This window comes from Atta cephalotes, assembly GCF_000143395.1.
Source record: "Atta cephalotes unplaced genomic scaffold scaffold00031, whole genome shotgun sequence".
In the NCBI taxonomy this organism is placed as follows: domain Eukaryota; kingdom Metazoa; phylum Arthropoda; class Insecta; order Hymenoptera; family Formicidae; genus Atta; species Atta cephalotes.
Window position 1 is genome coordinate 1,978,354 of NW_012130095.1, and position 12,878 is coordinate 1,991,231.

Consider the following 12,878-nt stretch of genomic DNA (forward strand, 5'->3'; position numbering starts at 1 on the left):
CTATTAAATATCCTTATGGATAGGAAGAAATTCTCTATGACTGGAAACACTGAGGGTGTGATTACATGGAGCACGGTACAGTAACTAACTAGGCAATTAGGAAACCCCGTACAGTCTATTTCTTTCGCTGATATTACATGGAGCGTAGTTTGTGCACGGGCTAGTAATAAACTCACATTACTATATATTGAGTTAGACAATTTCCATAAAAGTAGAAGAGATAACATTGGTAATAACGAAAATCCTCTAGATGAAACATTTTAATTTCTGCGAATTGGTTACACTATGTAAGTAGAAGTCTATCAATTTGCGAAGCCTGACATATGCGAACGCAATATAAAACGATTAGGAAGATATTAATATATTTAATATTTTTTATGAAGTTGAAAATATTTTTTTATGAAGTATAAAGATATAATATAGTGAATAGATTTTTCATGTATGATCATTTAGAATATATTTATTATTTTTAATTGTTAAACGTTTTCTACATCTTTATCTTTACGGAAATTGTATTATCTCTATTTATTGTGATGAAAAATATTTATGAATTTTCTTCTTTTATTTTTTGTAACCTCATTTTTCCCGGATGTTGGATGACATGTAATTAATACCTAATTTATTAACATCAAATTTATAATATTATGTGTTCACTTTATCGCTAAATATGTCCGAAGAAAGAAAACATTTAGTAAGGATTCAAAAATCAAAATTGGAGTATTCCAAACGAAGAATATACTTTTTAAAATGTGTCTTGAGTAAAGTAATATTAAAAAATCTGCTTTGCAGTAAGAACCGCCAATATAAATAATATTCAGAGCTTGCAGCAGTAGGTATACTAGGCGGGTTCTAACCCATGGGGCTAGACGGGAGCGCGGGGCGCGGGGGGTACTCGTAGGTGCGGGAGGAAGGTGCGGGGAAGGAAGAGGGAAGGGCTCGGTCGGCTACATCGCTGTTTATGTAAACATAGGACCCCGGTCGATGGATTACATAAACATGATGACGTTTCACTATGCCTTTCATATTTTTCACCGCAACCCTCCCAAACATTCCACGTGACATTTTTTTTCGTCACCCGTCGCCGCCGCCGCCACCGCCACGGACCCCGCGTCCACTCCAAAATGCGTTTTTGGGCCGCTGCTGCCGCAAACCCCGCGTTCACCCCAAAATGCGTTTCGAGCCGCTGCCGCAGATCCGGCGTCCACCCCAAAATGCGCCGCGGTATTATAACGCGAACAAGATGTTTGTCTAGGTGACACATCATTGTTCTCACAGTTCTTTTTTTCAAGATCAGAAGCCGTCGATAACGATATTTTTTTTTCTAAGAAGAGATCGGTGACACGTCGTCACTACTGCGACCCCAATAAGAGATCGGTGACACGTTGTCACTACTGCGAGCCAATAAGAGATCAGTGACATGTCATCATTATTGCGACCCAATAGGGATGATAGATAATGAGACAAAGAAGTCATAAAACGATGTAGAAGTTGAGAATATCAGAAACGTTGAGAACATAACTAACGTATATTAGAAACGTGAAGAAACGGATCCGGAACAGTTCGCGAATATCAGAGACGAAGTATTTGAAGTGCTTGAAGTAGAAGTAGACTTTGAGAATATAATGGACTAAGAATCATCTGATGAAGAAATGCTATCCGACGATAGTAGATATGCTAGTGATATGAGCAAGTATGAAATTGATCGCGTAGAAAAATTTATGCAGCCTTCGGAAATCCATACGTTGAACGCTTGTACTAAGCACTGTGTGAGCTACAATTATTATACAACGGATGGTGTTTTAACTGTATGCACAGCATGCATGATAGGTGACATTAACGATGTATCATATCAGGGAGCATGAGATTGGTTCTTTCGCTAGACTAGACGGCAAGTCGTGCACGAATTGCAGAGGACCTTTGTACAGTATATTCTCGTGCAACATGTGCTCACTCTGCACACATTGAAAAAAAAACTATTGAACAGTACTGGAAAATATGTGGGAAGACTATAATGTAGATGATGTGTTGTACGTTCTCGGTAACCCACAAAAAAGAGACACAGATATGCGAATATCGCCGGTGCAATTCCTACGCGATCGAGAATTAGGTATACATGATGAGAAACATGGAATAGTTATTAAAGAGCCCATTTCTGACTGGTCTTTACTCGCGCAACAGAAAGTATACCCATGGTTACGAGACAAATGTTACGAGGATGATGAGTATGAAAAGAGACATTGGTAGAATAGAAATGTCAGTATAATAAAGGACGATTATTATTGGACGAAAAAAATCACAGATAAGAGCCAAGGTTGGTGCATGTGCATTAAGATTCCCGCGGATAATGAAAAGTGTGTCGAACTGATTATTGACAATATATGGAATTTCGTGATCGCGATTTTGCACTAAAACTATTTTTCAATAGATGCGACGAACAATGCTTTGAATGCGAACAATGCACTTTTGCAAACAAACATAATGAAAAAGTATTAGAACATTATGATATTCTAGATGTTGCAACGTGTGTGAACGAATCACGTGCAAGTGCTCCGTGGAAGAGTGCGACGTGATCTAAAAAACTGTGAAAAGATATGGAAAATTATGAGCAAGTGGAACGCGAACTGTTGGAGCAGTGCGGCCAGGTCGCTACTCTGCAACGAGTGCATCGAGCAGCTCGAAGAACTTTGTCGTGCCAAGCGTCCGCACCTCGCCGTTGGACACAGACAATCCGCGGTGGATCGCGGGTGCAAAGTCGCAATTGGAGCGATGTTTCGTGCACATTGGTGGCGAGTACGTGAGCAACGATCTCTTGTCTGGCGAGAAATCGATGCCGCGTTCGAGAATCGTACATTGACAGTTGCGGTGATAAACTCTAATCACATCGAGCCACAGCAGTTTTTAGAAGACGCTAGCAGTGTAGTTCTAGAGCGAGTGCGAGACGCTGTAGAAAGATACGGTAGTGTAAACACCATTCAACGGTGAGTTCGCGACGAAGGATAAACGTGATAATAAGAGCATAGTTACAAAGAACAGCGAGATATACCGATACACCAATTTGCGCGAGTGGTACGAGCACGTCATCCAGCCTATCCTAGCATCGCTCGAAGAGTTCCAGGAACGCGATAGCGGATGGGCATTGTTACGTATATTGAATTTGACTATCAATGTGAACAAACTAAATCCTCTGCGCGCGAGATGTCACATCGAAGTGCCACGAGAAATAGCGACGAAACGAGCGGTAATCAGTGTTCGTACGACGGACAATGAGTGTTTCGCATGGTCGGTGGTCGCCGCTCTGTAAAGAGTCCAGTTGAAAAATATACGGAGCGGGAATCGTCCTATCCGCATTACATGACAGTGTTGAATCTCACGGATATCGAATTTCACGGATATCAATAACGTTAAAAGACATTTCTAAATTTGAATGGTTGAACATGGTGTCGATCAACGTGTACGGCATCGAGAATAAATAAGTCCTTCCTCTGCGGCTCACCGATGACAAGAAGGAGAAACACGTCAATCTCCTGTATCTACAAGATTCATACAACGACAACCTTGGCCACTTTATATCAAGAACCTGTCGCGTCTCATGAATTCGCAAATTACTAGGAAAAAGAACAAGAAGTTTTTCTGCGACCAGTAAGTATAATAAGAAAAGCCAATAAAAAACAGTAAAAAAGAAATAGTGAAAAATGATTTCTCTATTATTTACAGGTGGTAACTCCATTACTTCGGTTCGTGCGAAAAATTGCAATTGCACGAAGTGGACTGCCAGAAGATCAACGATTGCGCCAAGCGAGGATGACAAGTGGTTCGAATTTAGAAATCTGCAATAAGAAGCGCGTCCCATTCATCGTCTACGCCGACCTGGAGTGCGTCCTATGTAAGACAGAATCCGACAAGGAAGATGCGTCGTCGTACGCGTTTGCGGCATGAAGCGCTTAGCATAGGCTATTACGTACGATGCGCGTACGACAACACATTATCGTCATATTACTTCCATCGCGATGAAGGCTGATAACGTGGTTCGCGTAACAATTCAACGATTTGACACATCGCGTGAAAAATATCATATCCACCAACGTTCCCATGGACACGTTGTCTAAACAGCAATGGAAGGCATGCTGTAGCGCGATGCGTTGTCATCTGCGAGAAACCGTTCGCGCCGGATGATACGCGATTATTGTCATCTCACCGGTAAAGCGGTCCAGCGCATTCAAATTGTAACTTAAATTATAAAAATTCATTCTATATTCCGATGGTATTTCACAATTTATCGGGCTATGATGCCCATTTTATAATTAAGGAAATTGCTACTGCGTACGATGGACATGTAGATGTACTACCAATAACGAAGGAAAAATATATTTCATTCACTAAACATGTCGATAGCACCAAAGATAAAAATGAAAAGAATTTTCAGAAAAAAAAATGATGTAAAATTAAGATTCATTGATTCTTTCAAATTTCTAAATGCAAGCCTCAATAAATTGATGTCGTATCTCGACAAAGATAAATTAAAAATTGTACGCAACCTGCAGCAATGCACTCGTCACGGTCTTCGCATAAAAGAAATTCACTGGGTGCTATAATTCGCTCAATCTCTATAGTTCCGCGATTACATTGAACTCAATACACAATTTAGAACGCGCGCAAAAAACGATTTCGAAAAAAATTTGTATAAACTAATGAACAACGCGGTATTCGGTAAGACCATGGAGAATGTACGCAATCACGATGTAAAATTAATAACAAAATGGGACGGACAGTACGGCGCGAAGGCAATGATCGCGAAACTGAATTTTCACAGCCGCAGTGTCTTTGCGGAAAATTTGATCGCTGTCGAAATGCGCAAACAAGCGAGATAAAGTTCGACAAGCCGATTTACGTGGGTATGTGCATACTCGACATATCGAAAGTCTGCTTGTACGAATTTCACCACGAGTCACGAGTACATATCACTATGTATCGCGACAAATACAAGATCATGTACACCGACATGAACAGTCTCATTTACATATAGAATGCGACGATGTTTACAAGAATACGAAACACGATATCGCTAGATTTGACATGAGCGATTTTCCGGACAACGTGTACGGTATGCCTCTCGCGAACAAAAAATGTACTCGGCCTGATGAAGGACGAAAATAATGGTGCCATAATGGCCGAATTCGTTAAACTGAGAGCGAAGATGTACGCGGTGAGTGGACGGCAAGAAGGACACTAAAAAGATGAAAGGTGTAAAGAATAACGTCGTAGCGCGAATGATAACGTTCGATGATTACACGCGGTGTTTGAACGAAGAGATTGAAATGACTCGCCATCAATCGTGTATACGATCTAAATTACACGAGATATACACGATATTCGAATCGAAAATCGCTCCGAATCCATATGACGACAAATAATACGTCGTACCGAACTCGACGGAGACATTACCGTGGGGGCATTGGCGGATACCTTTGTAATATATGTTACTATTATGTATTATTTATTGAAATTTATATTTTTTTTTTTACATTTATACAAATATTATTAACATGTTTTTATGTAATAGCATTTATTATTAATATTACGATTGTTATACTTTCATATTGTATAATACATATCGTATGTTTTTAACATTTATATACTACTAGTATTTCAATTTTACATTTTATGTATCCCATATTTTTTTTTATCATTTATGCATATTATTATTATTTTAATTTACACGTAATGCATGTTTTTTTACATTTATATAAGTATTATTATTATGTTTTATGTAGTACCATTTATTATATGTTACTATTATTTTTCATTTCATGTATCGTACATTTATATCTGTATATTCCGAACGAAGATAGAAAGAATAAAAAAAAAATGTTTATATATTTATATTGATATATTTTTTATATGTAGAAATAAAAATACACGAATCAAAATTTTATCAAATGACATTGTTTTTGTGTATCCATGAATTGTGCGATCCATCGAATCCCAGCCGTACACCTTATCTCCTTTCTGGCGCAGTACTTTCTCCACGAGATACACGTCCGGATGAGTAGATGCAACATGAGCTCGTAAAACGCTCCAGCGACGGATTTTCCGCAATAATTCTCGAGTAGATAGATTACAGGATTGGTACGCTGTATCTTAACGATTGTAAACATCTCGGTAGTCCAATTTGGTGTGTAACCCTTCTCAAAAATCGTCTTGTACTTGCTCACGCGTACCGAATCGCCCACTTTAAATTTTGACGGACCAGCAATCTTTATCGCGCTGTACACCGTGTCCAAGAGTCTTTCGGCGATCGCGGGAGTTACGTCGTTACGTCGAGCAGGTCGTATGCCGATAGTCCGATGCTTGCGCGCGTTGTAATCTGACACGAGATGCGACAGCTCGTCGATCTACTTGTAATTGCCATTAAGTGTAAACATCTCCCACATGTTGTTTTTGAGCGTGCGATTGAACCGCTCGACTACTGACGTTTTCAATTCGAATACGTGGAATAGTGATTAACATCGTGTTTTTTCAGGATTTTTTGCACATCGACGTTGTAAAATTCCTTTCCCATATCCGTTTGTAAATTTTTCGGACATCTTTCACTCGCTCGAATTATCTCAACGATAGCATTAGCCGTCTCACTTCCACCCTCGCTCTTGAGCGGTATGGCCCACGCAAACTTGCTCAACACATCGATGATGATGAGTATGTAGTGGTAGCCTCTGTTGAAGCCTGAGTATGGACGCATCTCAACGATATTAGCCTGCCACAAATCGTCGTATCCTCGAACTATGACGCGCCTTCGCGGAAAATATCTTCTCGCCGGAGCATGCAATTCCTCGACGAGTCGACGTCTCTCGGAGCTAATTTTTCTCTTTTTGCTGAATCTCTTTTTCATGATTCAACGCGTAATACACAGAGCAAAAGAATTTTTTTTTCTCACTGATAATACTCTGAATGACTCATTTGATCTGTACGCAATTTAATTTATAATAAGACCGGCTTCGCGAAGTTCTTCGATCGACAACATCTCGTTGTCATGAGCGTTGTTGCCCGCTCGGTGCGAAGCATCGAGCAATCAGATAGACGATTCACTAGTTCGTTGGGATCGTCCTAATGCACGTAATCAATCGTGTCATTCAGTATCATTGCATGAAGTAATCCCTTTCCAGATTTATTCTTCTGTTTCTTGGGTGTAATCGACATCAACGGCGCGATAATGTATTTGTATTTGTATCCCCTATTGCTCAATAATCGGCCCTGCGATTGATGCTTGTGTTTGTGCGCGTTCGTCACTAGTAGCATGCTCTTGTACTTGTTCATATTGTCTTCCATGTAGAGGAGATTCGGGAATTCTCTTGAAAATCAACTCGTAAAGACCAGGTGTACCGACGTATCGTACATCGTCGATAATTATGTTGTCCGCATCATTCACGTTTATTGCCAAACATCAATTCATCCTTGTGTAGGTAAACGCCGTACACATAATCTACAATGCTCTTCTATTTATCTCGCGTTCCCCTCGACGTACTTTTGACCCAACGGACCCAAATCGGCTTGCAACGCCTCTCGATCTTTCGACGTTTGCGACCGATTTTGAACCTTTGTTGCTAGCGAGTCTTCCGTCGTTTCGAGAACATTGTTCAACGACTCTATCGTCGGTACAATTTTGGTACGCGGTGTGGAGGTTATCAGCTGTACACGATCGTGCGATCGATTATCGGGTTTACGCGGGGTCGCGGAACGCTCGAACGTCTCGCTCGCTTCCTCCTCCTCCTCTTTTCTCTCACGCTGCATCATCGTCGCGCGACTGTCTCTTTATCGCGCGCACGGGGCTGTCAACAATCTGCTGCAGAGGTTTGATAATAGGCTTAAAATGTCTGTCCAATGCTATGTCCTCCTCGATTCTACCGATTTTTAGAGCGCGGTGTTTCTTACGAATCGACTCGCTCGTCTTCTCGATCTCCCTCGCAATTTTTTCACGCAATTTTCTCGCGCACATCAGTCATGTTCGTCTCTGGCGAAGTATTGACAATGACTAGTCACGTTACAGTATGGTGAACTCGTTAAATCTCTTTCTGTATTTCCCGTCTTTAAGCGCATTGGCCTTGTCTATCACTAAAAATCCATATTTTTTTTGCCAACAGTCGCAACATAACAAACAAAATTCATCGTACGACATGTCGGTATTCACGTGATCGTTGTAAACGTGTCTCAAGTTGGTACAATCCTGTTTGAACAGGATCAACAGTTCGCGTTGTCGTGTATCAGATGTTTAGGTATTCTCGCGTACGTCTGACAGACATAGAAGCAGTCAACGTTTGCGTGGCGGTCCATCGAAAAGTATTCTCTCACCGCATCCTGCTTGTTGCATGCTACGTCATCAAAGATAAAAATAGAATTTGGGCGCGCTTCGCTCGATGGAACGACATCGCTATTGTTGGAGAACGTAAAGTAGCCGATTTCATCAATAAACATAAATAAATTTTCGAGATATCGATACTTTGACTATTGCAGCGATTTCGAATAGACGTACATCGTTCTCGAAACGTACGTCGTTTGGATTCTCGAGCAAGCTTACGAGAACGTTGGTTTTACCACAACTCGACGGGCCGCAAATGATTGCGCGTATAGTACTCGGCAGCATTTCGTCATGCTTGCGCTTCTCCGCGTTGCCTCCCATCATTCGCGATTTCGCGTCACAGTTTGTGTGTATCATTAGCGGTTGCAGCACGAATTTCATGCTCACACTAAAGACTGTGCACTCTCGAATGACTATTTAAAGATGCGCGAATCCGCGAATCGCGCAGTAGCAAAATGTATTTCGCGCTGTGTCATCCTTCCGATATTCAAAACTTGAGCGTCGAGCAACTGCAATATATACCGAAGGTCGTACTCTTACGCGTGTACGGCGACTACAATCAACCGTGGCAGCGGACGCACATCGATGGTCCCGCATCGAAGATAAAGAACTGTCAGCATCGCGCAGCGGCTGAATTGAGCGATAAACGCGCTTCCTTTCGAGTTACATATTCCGGGCTACCACAGTTTTGCGGGCATTCGGCTTACGAAGCGACTAGCCAGAGGTGACAAGGGCATAAATCCGCTGGACGCGGCGTGCCGAGAACCGACACTGCGTATTCTCGGAGCAAATCTCACCGATAGACACGCGGCGGACAAGGTACTCGCCAATAAAGCGCTAGGACGCGTCACTGCGAGAGATTCGATTGAGCGAGAGAGCCGCCGCAGCTGCCGTCTGGGCCAAGACCAAGACCAAGATCGACATGGGCATGAAATCGAAGAAGAAGACGATGAGGAAAAAGACGACGAAAAAACGGATACTTCCAAGCGAAAGGCGGTGCGTTACCATTTCTGTCAATGTTGGGCGCGTTTGAATCCTTGATCGGCGGAGCGGCCAGCGTGGCGAAAGCGGTAAATGACAGCAAAGCCGTGCGACATCTCGAAGAGCTGCAACGTCATGATCGCGCGATAGAGTAGGGTCGCGGACTGTATCTTGCTCCGTATAAATACGGGCGCGGATTCTATCTCGGTCCGTACAAACATGGACAGGGTGTAGCTACAAAGAAAAAAAAATGCCGAAAAGACAATAAATAAAAATACCGTCTGGCGGCACTACTACCAATGTGCAATTGAATAAGCTCGCGAAACGTATGCGCGTACCATACTTTAGAGACGTTTTCATGCGTAACACGTTACCAACGAGCGGCGCGCACCGAAACGAAACCGTATCGTGAATCTGGGCGACGGGGCCTGGTACTCACTGGTACTCACAGCGTACGCGAAAAGGAATAATTGCGTCGTGTATTTTGACAGTTTCGGTAATCTTCGACCACCCAAAGAACTGGTGCGATATTTTGGAAACGGTGCTATGACGATAGAGTACAATCGCACGTCCTATCAGACGTACGATCAGAGTTTCTGTGGATGTGTCTGTGAAATCTTAGTATTCGTCGAACGCTTTTTCCGTCATGTCGTTGACGCTTACGTTGAGTGGGAAGAGCACCGTTCTCGCAGCGAATTACTTTCCCGCCATAGATTTGAGTGACGGAGATTACGAGCTTGATCTGACGATTTTTGAGACTTATCACACAATACCGAACGTAAACGAATCGAACAACAAATTTTATTTCACCAAAGTCGAAATTACATTTCCCAAAGGTTCATATGAAGTGCGAGACATAAATGAATTTTTGAAACGCGTGATTTTACGGAAACGTCCACACCACGACGCGCTTGAAACCATTGACGTAGTGCATGGTGACAATAACAACAACAACAATGACACCGATGATGATGATGATAATGGTGGAGAATACCCGATTACGCTCCGCAAACTATAACACGATGAGATGCAAGATTAGATGTGCATACAGAATAAACTTTGGTAAGCCCAATAACATTGGATCACTGCTGGGATTCTCGTCGAAGCGTATATTGCGGCCGCGAAGGTGGCACGAATCGTATATGTCGATCAATATAATGAATGTAAACGTTATCCATGTAGAATGTACATGTGACCGCGCGTACAGCAACGGCAAAAGCGCGCATACGATACACGAATTTCGCCGAGCGTGTCTCCATGATATAAGATATCGGAGAGGTCGGGGCAGATCATTTACCTGCCGATAATCGCACGGAGCATTACGGATCTAACGATACGCGTCGTCCAGAATGGACGATTGCTCGATTTTCGAGGAGAAGAGATCACTGTTAGATTGCACGTAGGACGGCGACAGTGATAACGTGAGCGTGAGATGCTGAACGGAACAGAGCGTATGCAGAGAGATAACGCATTTTTTACAAGGCCAGCGTCACAATTCGATAACATTCGCTCCAGCTGCATCAGATAGAAGAAGAAGTTTAGTGTGTCAAACATTTTTAAAGTCTTTGGGATTCGCAGTGCGCAACATTTGAGATGACTAATATCCTAAACATTAAAGACGAGCCGATCTTCGACGATCGCATCGTCAAGATTGAGACTCACACGTACAGCCCGTTCGCCAACACAATGTTCGAGTATGAGCGATGAAATAAGAATATCCATACAGCAACAGGATCTGTACACACTGCCGTACGAAAGCTTTCTGTACGTCGACGGAAAACTGACGAAGAACAAAGTGGTCCAGAGTGCTCACGTGACATTGGGAAATAATTGCATCGCATTCATATTCGATGAGATTCGATATGAACTCAACGGTGTGGAGATTGATTGTAACAGAAACGCACAGAAAGCATAATTAGCACACTCAAAAACTATGTAACAGTGTCATCCGAGCGTGATTCTGCGAAATGCCGGCTGGGATGCGCTGACTACTGCGGCCGGATATTTTAATTTCTGTGTACCGCTCTACGTACTGCTGGGATTTTACGAAGATTACAAACGCGTGATGATCAACGCTCGTCACGAGTTGATTTTAATATGAGCACGCAACGACAACAATTGTCTGATGGGAGATCCGGCGACAGAACCAACGCTCGAATTATTCAAAGTACAGTGGCGAATGCCATACGTGTTATTGAGCGAGATAAATAAGTTGTCGATACTACGCGCTTTAGAAAGCGGACGATATCTGAGCATGACTTTTCGCTCGTGGGATCTGTACGAGTTTCTGCTCTTGCAGAGCACAACCAAACATTCGTGGGCCATCAAGACGGCTACTCAGCTCGAGAAGCCGAGCTACGTCATTTTCGTTATGCAAACAGGTCGAAAAAACGTCATGTCTAAAGATGTAAGTCGATTCGACGATTGCAAATTAACCAATGCGAAACTCTATCTGAATTCGGAATGTTATCCATATGATGACTTGAATCTGGATTTTGATAAAAATAAATGTGCGATTCTGTACGACTTGTACGCGCGTTTCTACAAGGGCTACGGATACGAATATCTTGAGTCGAGTCTCACCTTTACGATTTTTTTATGTAATGGCCCGTTCGTGATCATCGATTGCTCTCGACAGAATGAATCGGTCAAGAGTGGCACCATGGATTAGATTTTGAATGTAAGGAGAACGTGCCCGCAAATACAACAGCAATATTGTCTCATAATACACGATCGCGTGGTTCAGTATAATCCATTGACCAATGCAAAATCACTTAAGCGCACTTCCGACATGATATAAAATCTACGATACGTCACATTCGACCGCAATCGACCGCAATCTTCTCAACAACATGCTCGTGCGAACGTTCGTGGAAGGATTTATCGTTAACGAGAAATTTATTGTGAAGGAAGTAGCGATGTTGAAACAGGGGACCGTTCTCACACATTACATTTTTACGAGTCCCGTATCATGGCAATTTTTGACAAGATCCGACAGGTCTTGCGCTTCCTGGTTGAGTGCTTATTACCATGGATTGCGATGGGAGGACGGGATGGTCCCGTACAACGAAACGCCTGATCACGACAGCTGTATTTGAACGTGATGTTATCGTATACGTTAAAGGACACGAGAAATGAATGTGGCTGTGGAACTTGCTTTTGGACGATGAGCGAGAACGCATATATAATACATCGAGACCTTGGATGCAGTTTACGAAAACATGGAATCTTTAACTAATCTGTTGCTATGCGATATGGGCAACATGTTAAGAATTGCGCGTTACAAAATGTATTGAAAATATATAACTGGTGGTTGCAAAGAATTTTTTAAATAAAAAATACGTTAACACGTATTTATTATATGTTTCTTTTTTCCTTCTTTTGTAATACATGTACTCATATATATGAACGTGTATGTATATATGTATGTATGTATGTATGTATGTATAAACGTATGTATTCGAAAATATCAACGCTTCTGTTAAAACGCGTCGCGACATGTTCTGATAGTAGTTCATATGCAATGTATATATATATATATATATAT

General features: G+C 42.1%; 1 protein-coding gene and 1 pseudogene across 1 annotated transcript; both read left to right on the forward strand.

The window, feature by feature from the left end:
• Positions 1 to 1,995: 1,995 nt before the first annotated feature.
• LOC105621024 lies at positions 1,996 to 3,950 on the forward strand (annotated as a pseudogene).
• A 7,506-nt stretch (positions 3,951 to 11,456) lies between these two features.
• On the forward strand, positions 11,457 to 12,002 carry LOC105621026. The gene has a single exon (XM_012202501.1). The coding sequence runs from the start codon at positions 11,457 to 11,459 to the stop codon at positions 12,000 to 12,002; it is 546 nt and encodes a 181-aa protein (XP_012057891.1).
• Positions 12,003 to 12,878: the final 876 nt, after the last annotated feature.